At 39.1% G+C, this 21,366-nt stretch overlaps 1 protein-coding gene and 1 long non-coding RNA gene across 2 annotated transcripts in view; one reads left to right on the top strand and one right to left on the bottom strand.

Moving 5' to 3' along the window:
* LOC128145999 (uncharacterized) overlaps window positions 1-2,915 on the bottom strand; it is a 394,153-nt gene extending 391,238 nt beyond the window's left edge. Inside the window, exons 1-2 of the long non-coding RNA XR_008236652.1 lie at window positions 2,572-2,915; window positions 282-393 (exon numbers count right to left, since the gene is read on the bottom strand). This is a non-coding gene — a long non-coding RNA (uncharacterized LOC128145999). The remainder of the gene's footprint in view (window positions 1-281; window positions 394-2,571) is intronic.
* Window positions 2,916-2,995: 80 nt separating this feature from the next.
* Window positions 2,996-10,728, top strand: DYNLRB2 (dynein light chain roadblock-type 2). The gene is made up of 3 exons (XM_052796946.1): window positions 2,996-3,303; window positions 8,297-8,464; window positions 10,416-10,728. Exons 1-3 carry the CDS (start codon window positions 3,012-3,014, stop codon window positions 10,457-10,459), a joined length of 504 nt encoding a protein of 167 aa, XP_052652906.1. The 5' UTR covers window positions 2,996-3,011; the 3' UTR covers window positions 10,460-10,728.
* Window positions 10,729-21,366: the final 10,638 nt, after the last annotated feature.

Below are 21,366 nucleotides of genomic sequence, written 5' to 3'. Positions count from 1 at the left end.
TGGTCATCAACAGCATCACTGTTGGTCATGCATGAGTTCACTCCACTTTATAGGCCAGCAAAACTGAAACCTTCTGGAGATATTCTACAGCATGGGCGAGGGAGCTATCATAATAGCTGGCAGACCTTTACAGTTACTTGTAATCAAGATTACTGGTTATAAAAAGCAAAGTTCTTCCTGAATTGATTTACGTTATTTCATAATGGCTGGCAGCAAATCAAGATTGTTTACAGCACTTCAGTGTAGCTCAAGTCACTCAGTGTACTTCACTCCCTCCCTACCTCTTCCTGGGTCTCCAGGTTCAAGCAGCTAGGAAGGAATTAAATTCTTGTGTACTGACCAGCAAAATCCTCTTCCTGGTTTCCACATAGAGAATTACATCTTCTGTCACAGCTTGGGAGAGAGGGGGGAAAAAAAAAAAAAAAAGAAAATAGTTTTAAGTATTTTCTATCTTTCAGTTGATTTTTTTCCTCAATGTTAACTATAAATGCAGAAATACCAGACTACAAGTGCAAGCACCTGAAGTTTAAGCTTCTCACTTGCTACATTTACCAGCAAATATTTAAACTTATTCACACAGATAAGCATTTGCAAGATTCCAGTCCTAGATGATGAGGAGTTTCCAGTTCTCAAGAAGTATCACTCTGTTCTTAATATTGCACTCACTACTGTATATCAAAAGAATAATTATGTTGCTTGGAATGTGAATTAATCAGTTAAATTTCAAGTAACTAAGAAAATATTTTCATTTGTTGTTATGAGCCTAAGTCTGAGACAAAGCCTATCTGAGTGTCTGTAAAAGTCTGCATGTTTCAGTCTTTCATGCTGAGCATAAATAATGCTTCCAAGAATAATCCTGCATCATGCTAGCTGTCATTTTGGCTCCAGTTCAGTATTTTTTGCAAAGCTGAGCTGGTATTTTTATTGGTTTTAAAAAGACACGTAGGCATCTTGCATCCATGAAGGAAAACAGTGGTCTTGAAAGAAGCCTTAGAAAATTAAAAAATAGCAACAGGGCTACAGAGTAAGTGGAAAAACTCCTCCTTTTCTTTTTTCTAAATCCCTGGAATTGCCAGTCCAGTAACTGGGGGTAGGATCACCGTTATCCCATATAGTATGTTATCCTACAGTGTGCTGACTTTATATGGACTGTAATAGCAAGGATCACTGCTGTGACCACCACCAACAGTAGGACCAGGTTTATATTGTATAATCTATAAGTTTTCATTTAAGAGCATCTACTGATTGTATTAAAACAAAATTGCCCAGCAGATGCTCTGGTCAGATTCAGTAATCATGCACAAGTGCTTCCAATTGTTCAAAAAAAAATGAAAAAATATCTGTAAAGATACCTCATTTCCAAAAATTCAGAACACCATACTTCTTACTGTAACAAACCTGCACAGATGTATCAATGTAAATTTCACTGCTGGCTAAACTGTTCACAGGTGAAACACAATTCACACAGCTGATGCAGTGACTCACATGGACCAGTATCAGCTATAGGCATAGTGCTCTTGATTACCTTCCATAGCATGTCATACAACATAGCAGCTTTTGAAATAAATATACTGGGATTTCTGATAATTTCTCCCTTCCCTCATAAGCCAGATTTTCCATTCAGTTATACACTTATCTGAATACACAGCAACTTCAACACTTCTGATTTATGCTGGCCCCTGCCAGTCTGAAACTTAATAAATGCCTAGAATAATATTGTTGCAATAGATAGGGCAATCCCACGCACTGAAGTTATTTTCTCTCCAACATAGGGCCATAAACTGCATTAAATTATGTGCTGATATACTGTTGCAAGTTTCAAATACAATTGGGTCCTTAAAGAGTTGCAGATTAGTAACTAGCTTGTCTTAAGACCTCTCTGTTTAAAAAAAAAAGGGGGGGGCTGCTGGCTTCCCAAAACACCAAACTCTGTAAACTTGCCAACTCTTTAGAGCAGAGCAGCTAAAAGTCACTCCAATGACAAGAACACAAGAAGCTTCATATACAACACAGAAGACTTGTTAAGACCAGCCCCCTTCTCTTAAAAAGACATGTAAGAGCCTTTTGAACATATCAGTACTATTTACTGTGTGCATGGAGAAAAATGGCTCTTCAACTGTCTTGCACGTAAAGTTTGTTCCCCTACTATTTCGGTAAAGAAGAATAGAAACACCCAGGAAAATTATTTATACCACAGCATTGTAAAAGTGGCTTACACCCATTTGAAAAGTCTAGCAAGCTATGGCCACTCATGACACTTCTTATGAAGATGATTTATCTATCTATACACAGTAATCCCAGTACAGCTGAACTGGAAAGGTTCCACTGGTGAAAAACAAGCTCTGCACACCCACGCAATATTTTTTTCCACACTTGTGGAAAACAAAGAGAGCAGACAAGGCAACTTTTGTACACAGGGAGAAGCAAAATACTTTTTTCTGACAGCAGCAGCTAAACTAGTATCTTTGGGATTCAGTCAGTATCATCCTCAGCTTTAAAATAAAAAAAAAAAACCAAAACAACCTCTGCTACAACAACGAAGGCAGCTTGGGTTCATTTTACCTCACCTACCAGCCAGAGTCCATCAACAGAGCTGAGCCACAAGACTGTCCAAAGCAGAAATGACACTAACAGCCGCAGGCCCCCTGAAAGCGCTAATAAGCCCTCACTGCCCTGACTAGCCCCACCTGGGGCCTCCCCTCACGTCCTCTGGGCTCCACTTAAGCGCGGGCCTGGGCTCTTGCTGCCCCCCCAGGCCGTGCTGCAGGTGCCCTTGTCCTCAGCCCTTTCAGGGGCTTCTCTCCTGCCCGCCCCTCGGGCGTGAGCTGTGGGGTCCCAGCCCGGACCTCGGACCCACACCGTGCCCGCCGGCCCCGGGTGGGCGGGCGCAGCCCGCGGCGAGGCGGCACCGTCCCGCTCCCCGTCCCCTCAGGGGCCGCGCTCGGCCCGCGCTGCCGCTCCCGCCGTCACTTCCGCCGCTCCATAGCAACGGCGGCGGCGGCGGAGAGGCCATGGTAATGGCGCCGCTCCCGCCCGCCGTCCCCGGCGATGAGAGGGGGAACGGGGCGGCCGGCGGCGCTGGGGAGCGGGCGGGGGGAGCAGAGGGCAGAGGCCCGGGGCTGCTTTCGGGCACGGCGACCCCGCGGCCTCCTCACGGGGGCCCGCGGTCGCCGTGGGGCGGAGCTGTGGCGGCTGCGCGGGTGCTGTGGTGTCCTCTCTCCTCACAGGCTGAGGTGGAGGAAACCCTAAAGAGGATTCAAGCCCACAGAGGGGTTGTCGCGACTATCGTTGTGAACGCCGAAGGTAAAACCTCCTCTGCGTCCTCCAAGTAACGAGCTTGGTAGTGGCAACGGGCGTGCTGACTCCTAAGCACAAAATTGCAGGTTATGAGGTGTTAATGCAATCCGCTTGCGATGTTTTATGGAAGGTGGCGTGATTTTCAAGAATGAGTGTTTCATCTTAAGACACGAACATTTGGTTTGTGGCCATTTCATGAAGCTCCCCATATGATGTAGTTTTTCATTCAAGTTAATGGAAAGCAGAAAAGTCAAAAGTGTTGACATAAGTCTTCTCTGAAGAGATAATGAGAAGCATCACAATCTTCATGTAAGGAGTTCCATGTTGTTACTTCACCCCCTTGTTTAACCAAACTATGCTTTATTTTTCAGAATGAGATCTTGAATGTCTCTTGGTAGGTTACAGAAAGGGAGAATGCGTAGCACTAAGCTGTTGCTTCTGCAGGCATTTTTAGTCCAAAATTCTTTGTATATGCAAGAAAATTCAATAGCACTTCACTCCCCCCGCCTCTTCCTCGCAAAAGTTACAATAGAACAAAAACATCAGGAGAAAAGTAGCTAATAAATAAAGCTGGTCTTCTACTGTGGGAGCCATTCCTTGGCCCTGCTAAATATTCACAAGTTCATTAAACTGTGTTATGGTGTGTTGTCATAGGAGGAAGAACAAGTTTCCCATCAGTCCAGCTTTGTCTGTGATCCTGAAGATTGGTCACAGAAATCAGTTTTCAGAAGCTAGGCTTCTCAGGTTAATCCATTTTAATCATTCCTTTAGAAAAAAGACAACTTGCTCAGTTTACCTTGCCCACAATTTAGTTGACCTCCTTCACTTTTACAACCCCCCCAAAAAATCTATTGCACTAGCAGCAGTTTAGCAACAGGAGGAAAGAACACTGAGAATGAAGCCCAAATGTTAGTCTTTAGAAAATGTGGACAATTTAATTTGTGTGCCCAGACATGTTAAGCAAAATACGTCGTTGTTCACAGAATAGATGATGCAGGTCAAGAGGGAAGTGCATAGCCTGGCAAATAGAAACTGAAAAGCTGCTTTGTGCCAACACATGCTCATGTCTAGATATGGCTGTTCACTAAGCTGAAATGCAGTCAGGTTTCAGAACAAGTACCATTTTGGCCATTTCTGTATTCTGTTTCAGTAAATAGAATGTGACTTGATCCAATGAGCACTTGGACTAAGCTGCAAATGAGAAGTGAATAAAATCAAGCACTTCAGTAACACAAATGATCCTTTTTGAGCTTGCGGATGGATACATTTCTCAAGGCAAAAACAGCAATGTAATCTAATAGAAAAATAACCCAGTTTTCTTATGTTCTGTTACTTGGAAAACTTGACTTTTTGGCACAATGTTGGTCAAGTATGCTTCCCAATCAGGTGTACTACTGCAGTCCATCTTTACCTGTGGTAATTCTATGGTATTGAGGGAAAGCTCAGATATAGCTGTGCAGAGTTAGGACAACAGCATGATTTTTAAAAGGCTGTGTTGGATTCCTCTGTCTCAGTTTTGATTTGCAAAAGAGGAAGAACATTCCACTTCCCTTTTTTGCAAATTAAATTATTCACGGCAAGGTATGAAGTCCCTCCATGTCTTGTCCAAACTTCCTCATCCGCACAAACCTGTAGAACATGTGGCCAGACTGTAGCCGATGGACAAGACTAGTGAAGGAATTTTGCTTTTAGTTTATCATTTAGAAATGTTTCAATGCCAGATGTGAACACAAGAGAGTCTGTACTCTGTGAGGATGCCTTCAAGGTACCAAGAAGTTAGATTCCACAAACTAAACTTCAAAGTAGGTGTGTAGCTGCAAGTTTTGGTAACATCTCCAAATATCTGTAATTAGCACTGGTCAATCTAATTACTTCAAATCTTTCTGCAGAAAATTAATTTCTCTCTATCCTGAAATGTTTCAAACAAGTGTACAACTTGAATTAATCACAGTAAAAATACTCAAACCAGTGGTGTGGTAGTGAGGTTTCTTAGGCTGTTCAGGTTCCCTAAAAAGATTAAACACTCTGTTCTTCACTAGCATAAACAGTTGTCTTTTACTAAGATTTTTGTAATAGTGTAGGTACACTTAGGTGTAATAGTATGCAGGTGAAATAGCAAATTAAAGATTCCCGATACAAATATTACCTGTCATTTATTTTAATGCTCAAAGTTGATTTGTTCATTGAAACGCTGTGCTAAGTGTACCTTGTTTATTTGGAAAATCTCATAAACTGTTGCTAGCCTTCACAGTTGAGAAGGATCACGCTGCAGCATTTCTAATGAAGGATTTATTTGCCTTTCTCTAATTTGGGTGGCAGAGGCAAAGACAATTTGTCCTAAAGTAAGCATAGCTCAGCTTTAATCTAAGGATGTCACTAGTGTCAACTCATTTTCATGTTATTATTAGACCTTGGAGGATCATTTAACATTTACCATTTTCATCAAAAGTGCTGTATTTGTTGAAGCAATGTTTTAGATACAAGGTCATATAAACTTGACACTAATTCATTGCTGCTTTTAAGTGACTTACTATTTAATGCTGCGATTATATAGATATTATCATGCTAATGCAGTGCTTGGGAACACCTGTTTGTTTCCATTAAAACATCAGTTTCAATCTGTGTAATAAACATTAGACATGAAGGGTGTACTGGGTCATTCTGTATGCTTCTGTCATGAGATAGAGTGTTTTGGACTGCTTAAAGAATCACCTCCAGTGGTATTAGCAAAAATGATTTAATGTGAATTTATATAAAAGCACGACTTCACAGAATTCGATGGCAAGGTTCACTCTATTACTTAATAATGGATGAAATGCACAAAGGTAAACTAAGTTAGAATCAAATCAAAATTATGTATACCGAGACCGAAGACGCAATAGGGTAAAAGAGAAACATACAAAGAAAAATCGAGTTAGAACTAATTTCTTGTGAATTGTACAGAGATGGGGAATGTGAAAAGGTAGGGGAGACCCTCCCGTTGAGTCACGAGGTTCAGAGGAGACCCCCTTGCTTTCTAAACTCCTGTCGGAGTCTAGGTGCAACTGGATCAACTCCTAGTCTCAGACTTGGGCAATGGTTTATATCTAAAGAGATTGTGAGTATAATAGCAGCCTGAGATTCATTCACAGTCAAATAAAGTTCATGACAGTAATTTAAGTATAGATTTGAAAAGCAATATTTGTAATATACTTGCTATAGAATATTCAGGTTAGTACATACACATGCATAAAGACACTAAGAGATACACATAATGAGGTAAAAGAGGTATACCTGTTAAAAATTCCCCTCGAGTTCAGTGAAAATATTCACGTCAAATGCTTCGGCATCTTTCTCAAGGGGCGAAAGGTTGAGCCTCAAGGAGCAAAGAGTATCAGCCCAAGTCTCGTCAGCTTTTAGCAACAGACCTCCGATTTTCGCAAACTGAAGAGTTTGCGAGCTCTGAGAGGTGTGCCACTCAGAGGGAGATGCTGGTTGCGGCCCGCTGCGGTCCAGGAGAGCTCAAAGGGTCTCACTTAGTACCGCTGTTTGTAGGTTTGGGAGATGATTGGCTTTAGTCATCAGCAAATTACTGAGATTCCAGTTGTGCTGGTACCGTTAGGCATGAGTTACGATTCAGATAAGGAAGGCTCCAGGGCTTTCAGAGAATGACTTAAGATTCAGATACGGGGTGCTCCAAGGCTGTTAGGAGAGGACTGAGATATGTCCCAAGTTTCTCAGGAGAGAACTAATTATCTCTGCTCCCATCCCCACCCTCCGCCAGGCAGCAGGAGTCCTTGGTACGGTCAGTGCAGCTCCCTGTCTTAGCCATGCAAGGGTTCCTGGTATGGTCAAGGGATGCTTAACTGCCCAACTCATTACATTTATGCTAAGGCCTAGCGAGCCTTCCTGAGTTCGTAGATAAGCCCAGAGAGGGGGAACAAATGCACCACCACAACTTCCCTAAACGACACATCCTACCAGTGCAGAATTATTTCTCAAGTGACAGCACAGATTTCAAGTGATTCAAATAACACTTTCCTAGGAAAATTATGGACTAGTCTAGTGTCTGAGGTGGTTCTATTATTTCTTTTACTCCTTTGCCTCTAATTCTTTACCTGGCATTCACTATATTGCATGTTAATTCTTCTTTTGTAATCAAACTCTTCAACTTAAGTCATATTATTCTATTTTTGTATTCCTGTCCTGTCCATCTGGAAGACACAGTACAAATGTATGCAAAGAGAAAATTGCCTTGTCAGCCTGTAATCTATTGTCTTTGTTAGTAGGTCAAATAAATTTTTTATTAGTGAAACAAGCTTATTAAAGCCAAACAGTTTTATACTTGTAGGATTACTGTGAACCCTGTTTTTAGTTTCACCTGGTAGCCTATTAATATAAAAAGCATGATTTGACAAATCATTGATAAACAATGATTCATTAAATTATCGAAAATTAATCTTGACCTATGTGGTCCTATTTTTAATAATTGGGATCAATACGCTGTGTACTACCAATTGTCAATATTTTGCCGCTGATTAGAAGGGATTGTTCCAAGGGTGGTTTTGCTTGCCAAATGCAAACATGCCGCTTCTACCCTTTGATTGCTCTTCGTGTTTCACTGGGAATGTGTAATTTCTATCACTGCACATGCCAAATGCTACAGGTAAAGTGTGGGTTAGATTCTTGCAGCCAAGATACAAACTCAAGGACAGTGTTTAAACTGATGAAGCACCATAACTGGTTAAGTACTACAGAATGGAATTTGATAGGTATTTAAGAGCCTTAAACAGCAAGTAGCCTCTTACAAAAGTTTCATAAGGCAACTCAATGTTTAATTGCCATTGATTAATATAAATTATACTCTAAAAAGCATATAGATACCTGAAATCAACATAACTTCTTTCTGCTACAAAACAGAAAAAAATCTAAGAAATCCTTGTTTTTCCTCTTATGATCCGGTGTATATGGAGAATATGCAACTTCACTGAATGATTATTAGAAAATTATTTGTTTGCAGGAATTCCAATAAGAACAACTCTTGATAACTCTACAACAGTCCAGTATGCAGGTCTTCTTCATCAGCTCACCATGAAAGCTAGGAGCACAGTGAGAGATATTGATCCTCAGAATGATCTAACCTTTCTTAGGATCAGATCAAAGAAACACGAAATTATGGTAGCTCCAGGTAATATTTCTATTAAAATAACAATAGAATTGTATGTCCTTTTAAGTTTCTTTTAATTCTTCACGAATAAGGCTACCATAGAAAATGCATTTTGAAAATAATTATATGAAAATATAACCATATGTTCATAATGTAACCAGATGTGTTAGGATTTTAATGTACAGAGTTTATAGTATTGAAGCTTGGAGACAACCAGAAAAGTCTAGCTCTGATTAATGTTCTGGTTTCTATGGGTTTTCACAAAGGAAAACCAGTCAAATATATATATCAAGTAGTAGTGTGTGTGTATATATAGTATTAATGACAGCAAATCCATTTTAGCTGCAAACAGATGCAAAAAAATCTTTTTTTTTCTAAAAATTTTTTTTTTACTTAGTATGTTGTCACAACTTCCTAGCCATAGGTGGGATTTGTCACAGATATGCAGTATTATCACCAACATAGTAACTGTGATATAATTATTTTCCTTAAAACAACCAGGGGAATGTAGCAACCTGTTTCTCACTCATGTATTTATATTTAACATGCTAATTTGTTAGCTGTATCTCTAAAATGGATAACAAGGCCAGGTGAGCTGTAGTGAAGCTGTGGTCAATTACCAGTACAAGGTGAATCAGGCAAAGTGGCAGTGATTGGCTGGGGCCGAGATCCTAGTGTGTGCACTAGCTAATTGAGAGGCTAATGGTATGCAGGATTTTGACAGAAATATCCAATGAAGGCATGCAGAACAAAAAGGAAGCTTCAGGGATCTCCTCAGCATAGCCACTGGGGAGGCCATTGGCTCTGAGCTTGTGGTGACAGACAGCCTTCACGGGGGTAGTCCCCTGATGCTGATTTCATAGCAAATGTAGAGCAGAGGTACTGCACTAGGTATGCATTACCTCGCCTCCCTGGAATTATTTATCATGCTGCTATGAAACCAGTATGTGTGAAAGAAACCTGGCACTGTCATTAAGTGTTAACATTAGTCATCAGCTGATACTAAGATTAAAATTTTAGTTTCTATTTTGGAATGTAAACCTAATGCATTTTTTAAATCATGGGGTTTTGCTCATTGATTTAGACTGATGCACTTGATTCTTATTTTGCATTTGCCCTTCACTTATTTTTTAGAGGTGACTTTTTGAGTAGTTACTATTAAAGCATGTTGGCCTGAAAATAAGTGATATAAAATGTGAAGCTCTTTTGCTAACAGGGAGATTAGCTGTTCAAAGGCTTGATTGTATTTTACTGTAATAGAAGGTGGCAAATGAACCACCTGTGATTTATATTAAGTTGCTTTTGGGTGAAAGTGACAATGCAGGACTGCAGCTTCTTAACTCTCCCAAGCAGATACGGCCCTACTAAATTCACTGGATACTTTCAAGAAATGTTTCATTCAAAACAGATGATGTTAAATAGCTATCCAACTGAATTGTTTCCAAAACTTCACTGGGCTTTTAGAATTAGTAGGCAAAGTCTGGCATGCTTAGAATTTATCCATAGTAAAAGTCTATTCAAATCTTTTCTGTTTTTTTCATGTCTAAATGGGGTTCTCAGTTTTGAATAAACTAGTTAGTGAACTGAAAAGAGTTCTCTGCACCTGCAGAAGAGGCTGCAGATGTCAAAAGTTTTTTATTATAACAAGTGCTAGCTTCCAGGTGCTTATCTTGTGACTTTTTTCATCTTGTTTAAATATCTTTACAGCTTCTTGAAAGCAAATCTACTGCTTACTAAAATAGTTTTAATATGCTATAGTTAAGCTTTATGACACAGATTTTTTTTTTAAACTGTAATCCCAGATTTTTGTACAAAGTGCTTACGTTTTCTAAATGTTTTTTATATAAATGACATTGCTTTTGCTTATGTTTTATAAACAAATAAAAAGTTGGAGAGGAATAGATGAATAAAGAGTATCTATCAGGAGATAAGATAAAATATTTTAACTAAACATTTTTATATCTTTTTGCAGATAAGGAGTATCTCCTGATCGTTATTCAGAACCCATGCGAATAGTCCTACTATGGTAATATTTTTAGAGACAGTGATGTAGTTCTACTTGTTAAACTAATATTACTTGTTGATATTTAATATCAAACATAGCACTAAGTAATTTTACATAAAGTGTAACTGTCATGACTGAAACGTTGCCAATTTAAAGTTCTCAGTTGTAGCTGTATCAATTTGTGTTTGAGCAAATCATAACGCATGTATCAAAATATTGTATGTTTATCTTGATACTCAGAAGAGCAATAATAAAGCAAAATGCTTAAAATTCTCTTTAATGGATGTTCAAGCTATTCTTGCAATTAAATAATTCTCTTTACACTTCTAATGTTGTGTTGGAGAAGAAATCATACCTCATGGGAAGTTGTAGATCATGTGTATAGATACATCTATAAATGTGTCCCTATGAACTAGAGTAACCACAGTTAACACGAATCAAAGTATAAAGTGTAGTTCATGTCAGTAATGATGGACTGGATATTGCCCTGTTTTTAACTCCTGGTTTTTAAGTTTTCTAAGGGAAGAAAAGTGAAAGAAAAGCTATCTTTTATTATTTTCCAATTGCTACGGATGGAAACAATAGCTTCATTTAATATTTTCACTACTGGGAATTTCAAGCAGACAAAGTTGAGCCTGCAGTCTAATGTAGAACTACTGTTAGTTTGTTGGTAGTGGTGAACAGTGCTTTTTGATAACTACACTACGGTGCTATCTGATAACTACTTAAGCCTTTAGATCCAATACACAAGCCGTAAACCTTAGTCACATGGGACAACAGGTGGGTTAAAGCTCAGAATGTTTCCCAAATCAGATCCATGTTTATACAGTAGCACCGGAGATCCGATAGGTATTGATGAGTGCCTTCAAAACAGATGCACTGATAAAAGGCCGCTGTAGGGTTAAGCTACCTACAAATCCGTTCTGTTCAGAAGACATGCTTTGTCAGTGCCTTGGGATGAGTCCCGTGGCTGATGTGCCCTCCCGGCTGCGGGAGGGCAGTGCAGAACTGGGTGCAGCACCCCCGTTCTGCCCGCACTGTATGCCTCGGGTGAGGGTAAGCACGGCTACAAGCTTTCCTCCCTCATGATCCTGAAGTCATGCTAAGCTTTGCACTTGAGTATATGCGGAGACAGCATGAAAGTGCAGGGAGTTTGAGCTGACCCTGTGCTTGAAAAAATATCCAGTCATACCTGTACTACAAATCATCTCAGGTTCTGTAGATTATATATAAATTTTATCAATTCATTATTTAAACTTTAAAACTTCAAATTGTCTTCAGTTGGTCACAAGAAGGGGTTTTTTTCTAGATATAGGAAAGAAGAACAACAAATGTGTGGGGTGGCTATGAGGATGAAACGAAAAATGTTGAATACTGCTCAGGGATCTTTGTAGTACATCATATGAATTGTGGTTGAGGTTATGAAACTGATAAATCACTGAATGTCTCGGTGGATATGGAGTCAGCAATTTGCTATTAGGACTATGTTATGTATCACTTACTTACACATAGGAGAGTATCAAAGCCCGGTGGTATTTTTTGCAAATCTGCTTGCTCTGACTTTGCTGGATAGCTTGGAAAGGCTGTATTTCACTGAAAAATCTGGGAGAGTTGGTCCTGCTCCTTGGAGCTGAAGGTATCTGAGCATTGAGATCTCAAAGGCTAGCAGCCAGATTCCATGCCCAAGCAGCGGGCAGTGGGGACCACGGAAGATTCAGTGCTGCTGCGTATTGAGAAGAAGCGAACCCAAAGGCACAGAGGCCCAGTGTGATGGAAATTAAGCATAGCAATCCAGCTGGGCCTGGCTATTAAAAATTTTAAGGATATATAAATCAATGGGACACTATTGCTGGCACTTACTGTAGTCAGTGCTGTGCCAGAAGAATTTCCTTACCGCGGGAGGGTTTTTTAATTGTGCACTGGAAAACAACCATTTTAAGTTGTTTATAATGAACCAATATATTGACATCTGGCAATGTTTTAAAAAACCTAAATTTTTATTTGTTATCTTCTCTGCTTCTGTTGTGATAATTTTAAAAATCCGACCTACTTATTGCTATGCATTAGTGAACATTTATTCTACTAATATCCTGGCACATCAAATGCCTACCAATTCATAGCCTAGATTTTTCATTTCAGCACATACCCAAAACTATTGCTGAATTCCAACTACTATTAATGTGTATTTGGGGCTAATAGTGGAGGTTTCACTGTGTAAGTCCAGAAAACTGCTAGAATTACAGTCCCTGTTACACTTTTCTATTGTCAAAAATAATATCTGTGTTGCAATTTCCAGCATCATTGAAAAATGTCCTTCAGCCCAAAGAACACAGTAGTGCATTGCAAAGAGAAAAGCTTAGTGTCTGGCAATGTTCTTTCATTTTTGTCTTTCTGATACATGTGTTAGTTCCCTTTACAGACTTTAATCCAATATTTATTAAGCAGACGATGATTGCTGTGGCTTGATAAAGCACTCAAAAAGACACTTAAGCCAAATCATTAAAATTAAACACATGCTAAATCATTTTGCTGAAAAGTGTTTTTTTGTGGAAAAATGGCCTTAAGCAGATGCGTGTAGTTCTCCAAGGGTCAAACACTGCTCACAAATTAGTTTCTTTCCATGTTCCTATGAGAGGCATAGATGTAGATAAGAGGGCAAAGTGTGGTCCGTTTATAATGATGTGCGCAGTAACGAATGCTATGCAAACACATGGGCTGAGCTGTGCTTCTGCCAACTGCTCTTACCAGGGCAGTCTCTAATCAGGTTTCCTTGAAAGCACTGTAGTATTATACAATTTTGGCAACATCTTCACTAGGGAGCATAAATTGAAATACTCCATTTCATTCCCTGGTAATTTGTTCCTATTTTCTGTTAGCAAAAGCAAGCTGAACACGTGTAAACTTTTCATTTAGTTCTTTCAGTAGGAAATGGAAGTAACAATAGTTAAGTCTCTAACAGTCCTAGTGGAAAACCCTGGACAGCACACGGATCTGAACAAAGGTGGGCCGTTGAAAAGGAATGGAATCATCCAGACAAAATACAGGGAAATAAATTTTTAAGTTATTTGAGCACCACAAAAGTGTTACACCAAGTCATTTAAGCTGTCATTTATGTGAACCAGCAGCGATTTTACTAGTTAACAGCTGGGGGGAGGTTGAGGAAAAAAGTAGCAGGAAAGAGATTAATTTCATAGATGATCATTTTGTCAAGGGAATGTTGAGAATGTCAAGAGTGGCTGTTGTTCATTGAAAGGCAGCGCTTGGGTTGAATTGTAACACGCTAGTTAGGCAATCAGCCAAGGAATAAATTATGTCAGTATCATGCATTTGGGGTCCTCAAAATAAACTAAAAGATAAAGTTCTTGGAAAGCCTCCCACTTTCAAAAGAAAGTACCTTGGATTTTCTTTAACATATAATTTTTCAAAATGCACGGTCCCTCATGGGACAACAGCTTTGGCCAGCTGATTCAATCTGTATTTTGCTCATCTGTCAATTAAATACTTAAATTTAAAATATTTAAAATATATTTTTATATTTATATTTATTTATATTTAAATATATAAATATTTAAATTTCATTTAATGCACATTCAGTGCATTTGACAGTCTGGCTTTCTATGAAGTTACTTGGTTTCTTAGACATACAATTATCATTTAGTCCACATTACATAATGTATGTAGAAGTATCAAATGGTATATTTTTCAGTTATATTTTCAGCTGAACTCAAGATGTATGTAGATCTGTGGTCTTATATTTGTACATTATTTGATTGAATAGAACTATGGGATACAATGAGAGTGATTCACAAACTGTGCAAGTGATAAAGCATTTGTAAGATAATGAACAGCTAACTTTGTCACTTGTGCAGACTTTCAGGAATTTATGTATTTGTATTTTGTCAGGTCTGGTAAGGGCGTTCTTGTGACAGGATTCTTAGAAGGGAGTGTAATGGTGAGGAAGGTGGTATTAAATATTAAGTCAAATGGTCTGAAGTGGACAGTATCCATTAAGGATATTAGTTCATCTAGGAAGCACTAAGATGTTAAATATGAAGTTCCACTGCCGATAAATGAATTATCAGACTGTGTACTTTTTCATGGATTAATCGTACTTGCCAACATAATTTCAGTGAAAAGTTCCTTGGATTTACTGATGACACAAGGCTTTATATACAGCAGTATTATATATATGATGGGAATATATACGTGTATATATATGTATATAAAGCACATATATATAATTACTGTTAACTTTCTGAGAGGTGTTTTTCGCACCACACTGGATTCTCTGAAGAAACTATCTGATTGTAAGTGTTAATAATAGTGAACCTGAAAAGGGCAGATTAGTAAAATACCACAATCATCTGAAAATGCAGTTAGGAATTAATATTATTTTCAAGAGTTATTCAGTCAGTTTTGGAACTAAACAGTGACAGCAGCACTTTCAACAGAGGGTTTTCCTAGCAAGAGGAATCAATCCCAGTTCCACTGTCTCAACCCAGCAGGACACAAGTTCTGGGGTGGACCTCCAGAAAAAGCCACAGTTTTCCTAAAAAAACTGGTGTCATCCTTTTAATTGTGTTTTAATTATTAAGTTACAATCTAGAGACAGCAAGATAATTTGCCTATTGATTTTTCAAATCTCAGGCAGCTAAATTAGAGTAGCCAGGAGAATTCCAAGTTTGTGTTCCCTTTGCCTGGCACCTGAACAAATTAGATCTCTCAGTTTGTAGAAAAATTAGGTCATAACAAGGTTCACTGCGGGACTTCACAGAATCCATGGGAGAAAGGAAGACCGATGCTTGGAGAGAAAGCCTAGAATGTCCTAAGTTAATTAAGCATAACAGCAGAGGTACATTGTATATCTGTTCAGACCATGGCATTGATTTGAATCTCTCTGAATTTCAGGACATTCACATTTGGAGACACAGTGGGACTAGAAACAGACCCCTGTAAAAAATGCAGTGACTAGCAGGAAATTAAAGGCCACAGGGAGATCTGAACCAATTCCTTGAGCTTTGCAGACAATCTGAGAGAGAAAAGGTTAATTCTCCTTAAGGATGCAACCAAGCAGAAAATCAGCTAGTCCAAACACACGCTATTTTCAGCCATCCCTGCAAATTATCCTTAAATAATAATGAAAGCACTCAGAATTTACTTCTGAAGAATTTTCAATAATTACTTTGAATAGAGTACACTGTTTTTAAAAGCAACACTGATTTAAGTCAAAATTCTTCAAAGTGGATGCATAACAAGAGGGCATGAGTTCTAACTGCCCACATCCTCCTTTGGACAGCTGGGGCTCTCAGCTCTGTATATTGTTTTGGGTGCTGCCGTAGTAAGGAGTATTCCTCCTCTTTTCCAAAAATACATAAGTTTGCCTTTGACCTAAGTACCCTTTTAGTTGCCCTGGCTCTGCACCAGTGAATTCAGTGAAATTGCTTCTGTCTAAAGCAGTTAAAATAATACACAAAAGATGCCATCACCTTGAGTCTATGCCAATTGGGTCAGAAAGAAATCTCAACGTGCTTTCACTGCTTTGTTTTTAAAGATACTGAGCAAGAAGACAACTGCAGTAGACATTCTTTGGTGAAGATGGACAGGACTCAGCATTAGTTAGCAGCTGGCAACAGGTTTACAAAGTATTGTTCAAAGGCCATAATTGCAAGGAGCAAAATAGCTAAATAGAGGTTCAGGCTAAGAAAGTTAGCTATAATATGGCTCATCAATAAAAAAAAATAGCACTCAATGGCACTTTGCATTTTCAAAGCGCAATAGGAATGCAGAGAAGAATGCTGGACTGAAGTACTTCAGATATCACAGAAGCTAGAAGGCGAAGCAAAGATTCAGCTTTCTTTGGTATTTATATATACAAACTCCACAGTTAAATCAATGAAGATGACTGCAAAGTATGACAACAAGGGATGCATTCATTAGCACTATTCAAACAATTTAAAGTGACTTTTCAAACATGGAAGGAAAAGCCTAGGATCCAGTAAATTATTCCTTCCCCCTCTTGCCCCTTGTCCTAAGGGGATCGTGCATTTGTCGGATGAATCCACCTGTTTGTCAAATTTGTTGCTAATTTTGCCAAAGGCTACCTCAGAATCTAGTCTCAGGAGCAGTGTCTGCTTCTAACACGCTAAACCACAGTGCTACCATACAACTGTTGATGCTGAAGTAAGTACTTAAACGCGTTCTTCTGCTAATATCAGCTGGAAATCTTATGGCCACCTTCTACAAGATTTCTGAGCTATGAGTGGCTTGCAGTATCTCACTATGTCTGGTTCAGGCTAAAACCCAGACCAGTATAGTCAAATAGAGATAATAAATAATTATAAGATACTTAAATTAGTAATGAAGCTGTACCATTTCTGCAAGGAATTCTTACTGTCAGTTGTGAAAAGCTGCCAGTTTCCTTCTAATTTACTAATTAGTGATTTATAGGAGAGAGTGCCCATCGCTAGAATTACGCTTTCGTCCGCAAAAAAATTACGGCTGTAAGTCTAGAGCTCAATATTGGCCAACTGTGTGACTGCCAGCATGTGTGTCAGGATTGTGGAGAAGAAACTGGAAATGCTCTTATCTCTAAGCAAGTGAAAGAGCAGAGCTAGATGGAAAAGTGAGAAGTGTTCCTGGTTAAGCAAAGATTTTATTTGCTGTGACATTTTGTTAAAGGAAGTTTATAGCTAAACCATAATCCAGATAAAAAAGAGACTGACTAATCCGCAATCTTTACGATTCCATATTATTGTTAATTGTAGCATATTCTAAGGGGACTTTCCCAGTGTATTATTCCAGGAGTATTCAAAATATACTTGCCGTAGTCTACGTCATATGACAAAACCATCCTTGGCCTAAAGGGCTAACAGTCTGCAGGACCAGCTTTCTTCTTTCTACTAGAGTTTCAGCAGAATAACTTCACTGACTTAAATGAAATTATTTTGCATTCATACAAGCTTTACTTTCCCCTTGTGTGTTCCACTTTGGAAGAATTTCAGGAATAAAAGAAAGACTCATGGTTCAGCAAACCGCAAAACAGAAGTTACAGTCAAGAAAATTTAGTACCCGCACAACATCACTGCATTTTTTTCAACCAGTTTTATGCCTTTCCTTTAGGGAAACAGAGGAACCACAGACAATTTCTATTTATTTACCCTACTGCAATCCATTAATAAGACCACTGTAACTCTCACTTGGCTACCAGCAGTATTAGTTTCCCTAATTTGTTGCAGAGGTGCCCATGCTAATGCACTAGTACAATACATTACTGCTTAGCTGTAGGTTCATTGTAAAGATAGGATATGAAATAGGTTGTGGTTTTTAGAAAGAGCAGCTACGAAGCCACTAGCCTGTTGAAAAGACTAGGCACTACTGATATGCCGATTATTTGCAAAATTTCATACATGACAACCTCAGTGAAGTCAGCACTATGGTAGGTAGCTAACTGATAGGTTTCTCTTTGCAAAATGGAGGTGTTTTACTGGGTTTTCATATATTTCGCACCCACAGTATCTCACTTAAAGTAACGCATTTCACCTTCTGCTTTGGGTTAGAACATCAGAAAACACATTTTAAAGATATCAGTTCTCGTTTTCAGCAACTCATAATTAAGCTTGTCACCCATTTTCCCTCCCCTGCTGATGTTCTATAAGATAAGGTATGAAATTTTTCCTATTGTCACAGTTTTATTACTCAGAAATTTATTTTTAAGTGTTCCATTGATCACCATTTCCTGTCGAAGGAGGTGATGTCTACTTGCATCATTTGGATTCAAAACAAAGATCTACAAGGAGAGAGGAGTTTATTCATACACACCATTACTTCAGCCAGATGCCATACTAGAAATTGCTCTGATTTGTAGTGTTTAGATTGAAAGTATCAACCCCGCAAAAAAATTCATAAGCTCTTTCAGTGTGGAAGTAGATTCCCTGAATTTCCAGGGAAAGGTAGAAGAAAAAGGAGATCCGTATTGAGGAAGAGGAGCTCCATTTTACAGTGTCTTTTTTGACTTCTGCTGTAGATCATACTCAAAGACAATATTTACTCAGTGCCTGTGGATCAGATAAGCATGGGGAATAATGGATATACAAATATTAAATGTGCACACTACAAAAAAAAAAATCCTCACATGAAAATTTGGCAACTGAATGCTTAAATTAACATTAGCATATTCAAATCAGGGCTTTTGTGAGCAAGCCTGCTATCTTCAGCTTCTGTTTCACAAAGAATAACAAAAGTGGGTATTTTCTTAGAGCAGAGGAAGGCATTTCAAATAACATTATGAAATTACAAGACATGTCTCCTAAACAAACGCACCAGCATAGGCAAGCGATGGTCTTTCCTTCACCCAGTATCCTTTACTACTTATAAGTATTAATGTTGCTCCAGGAGATAAAGGAATCTAAGAGGTGCTTCATAATTTCAGCTCTACTCAGACACCCTTAGTGACAGACGTTTCTAATATAGATAAGAAAGATGGAGCGGATATTGAAGCGGAACATCGCCCCATCTATTCTTTGTTATTCTAGCAGAGATTTACCTCGAGCACTTTCTCCGTGCCGTGGAACTGGTGTCAGTTATTGCAGACGCCACCGTGGTCTGCCTGAGAGGAAAAGGCATAGGTGTGTGTTAACACTCCCCGTCAGTGAGAGATCTTATATATTGCACATTATAATAAAAGAATGGGGGTGTGTATGTCAGTGGAGGGGAGAACTGGAGAAAAGAAGGAAGAATAGAATTATTCACTGGCTCAATAAGTAAATAAAGTAAAATTTAAAATGTCTCAAATTATGCATTTTCATTCATATACAGACTGATATTTGCTTTCAGATATGCAATGTTTAAAACCAATATATTGCAGGCAAAGATGGGAATTCTTTTCTAGTTTTCAGCAGTTTTCTACTGTGGCACCACACCATTTTTTAACGGTAACATAAGCCCCTGTGTAACACACTTAAACTTGTGAGCAAAAGCTTGCATTTATTTTTATTTTAATGTATATTTAGCTCAAGAATCCCCAGTGATTCGTAGCCCACAGGCTAAAACCAGGTTATAGTTTGCTTTCTTGTCTGGCCATTAGATGGCAGACAACTGAACGACCACTGCTGTGCATTGTGTCCTTGAGTTTATAAGCAGGAAAATGCTGCTGCTCTCTAAATTAGCTCGCTTCACATCCACTAACGATAAAGTACACAGCATCCCAAAGGCCTTCAAAGTCCCTTTCCTTCTTTTCACTTCCAAACCATACATTGCAGCAACCCAAACCCTGTAATAACAACACCTAACAGCCATTCCTTCCTCTTTCCCTGACAGTCAGTTGCGCTCAACTTTAAGCAGAAAGCATCACCCTAACCTCCATTCCCTACTATTTCTGCACTCATGATTAATCTCTGCAATGAAGTAATTGGTCTCATCTGAACTATGACTGATTTCCCCATGGCAGGATTTCTCAACAGTATGAGAAAATGCCTGACGTTGCTCTCCTACTAAAGAGCTGTTTAAGCAAGGGAGTATAACTGCACACTCATAGCTTCCTTTTTGAATCGGCACTGCAACATTTGCAAGGGTATTTATCTACCTGTGCCAAACAGACCTTGCTTTTCACAACTCGGTGATAACATCTACACACCCCCGCTGACATTTGCGATGCACAAAAACAAATATAAGCATGGAAACATGTCTTATAAATGCAATCCATTTTTGTTCTTCAGATATACCCATACGAAAACCCATTTCTTGGTGTAATTGCATTGTTAATCTTCAAAGAATGCCAAAAGATTAATGGAAAAATGCTCCCCTCTGTCTCATCAACAATAGGAAATTTCCATCTATTGTAATTTGAATGAGGTTGTCCTGGTTTCAGCTGGGATAGAGTTAACTGTCTTCCTAGTAGCTGGTACAGTGCTATGTTTTGAGTTCAGAGCGAAGAATGTTGATAACACTGATGTTTTCAGTTGTTGCTCAGTAGTGTTTAGACTAATGTCAAGGATTTTTCAGCTTCTCATGCCCAGCCAGTGAGAAAGCTGGAGGGGCACAAGAAGTTGGCACAGGACACAGCCAGGGCACCTGACCCAAACTGGCCAACGGTGTATTCCATACCATGTGACGTCCCATCCAGTACAGAAACGGGGAAGTGGGGGGCAGGGATTCGCGGCTCGGGGGACTGGCTGGGTGTCGGTCGGCGGGTGGTGAGCAATTGCACTGCGTATCATTTGTACATTCCTATCCTTTCATTATTGCTGTTGTCATTTTATTAGTGTTATCATTATCATTATTAGTTTCTTCTTTTCTGTTCTATTAAACCGTTCTTATCTCAACCCACGGGTTTTGCTTCTTCTCCCGATTTTCTCCCCCATCCCACTGGGTGGGGGGGAGTGAGTGAGCGGCTGCGTGGTGTTTAGTTGCTGGCTGGGGTTAAACCACGACAGAGGTGCGACTGGTAATGCGACTTTCTCACTGGTGACAGAGCTGTGAACGTATGCATCAACAGCACAAGAGAACTTCGCCAATATAAGCTGTGGAAATAGGGTTACATGTACATCTTGGTTACCTGTGGCCTCCATCCCATATAAATGGCATCCAATCAAACAAAAAAAAAAACCCATTCTTGCACATTGCATTCTTGCACAGCCTTCCACTGATAGTTTCTAAATGGAAGTCGTGCATTCATGAAAGCTGCCATAAGACAAAGGAGTATCAGCTTTATGCGTGCTTTTTCAGCAGTCCAGCTTCATGATGTGTTTGAATAATGTCGGTGTGAAGCACGGCCAAGTGTAAGTTAATGGGAGTCTTTATCTGTGGGATACATTTAGAGTGGGGATAATGCAAATACACATGCACCCGCACACACTGCATGTAGTATATTCCTATACGTCAGCATTGAAAGCAACACCAGCTTTAGCAAATGCAGTCAGGG

This window comes from Harpia harpyja, chromosome 9 (genome assembly GCF_026419915.1).
Source record: "Harpia harpyja isolate bHarHar1 chromosome 9, bHarHar1 primary haplotype, whole genome shotgun sequence".
Taxonomy (NCBI): domain Eukaryota; kingdom Metazoa; phylum Chordata; class Aves; order Accipitriformes; family Accipitridae; genus Harpia; species Harpia harpyja.
The sequence above is the reverse complement of the archived record's forward strand: the minus strand, read 5'-3'. Positions and strand labels throughout refer to the sequence as shown.

What these genes read in the sequence shown, in the direction of transcription:
- DYNLRB2 (XM_052796946.1), top strand. Translation starts at nt 3,012, where the DNA reads ATGGTAATGGCGCCGCTCCCGCCCGCCGTCCCCGGCGATGAGAGGGGG. An exon ending in TATCGTTGTGAACGCCGAAG is followed by an intron (nt 3,304 to 8,296) that starts GTAAAACCTCCT and finishes ATTTGTTTGCAG; the next exon opens with GAATTCCAATAAGAACAACT. An exon ending in CGAAATTATGGTAGCTCCAG is followed by an intron (nt 8,465 to 10,415) that starts GTAATATTTCTA and finishes ATCTTTTTGCAG; the next exon opens with ATAAGGAGTATCTCCTGATC.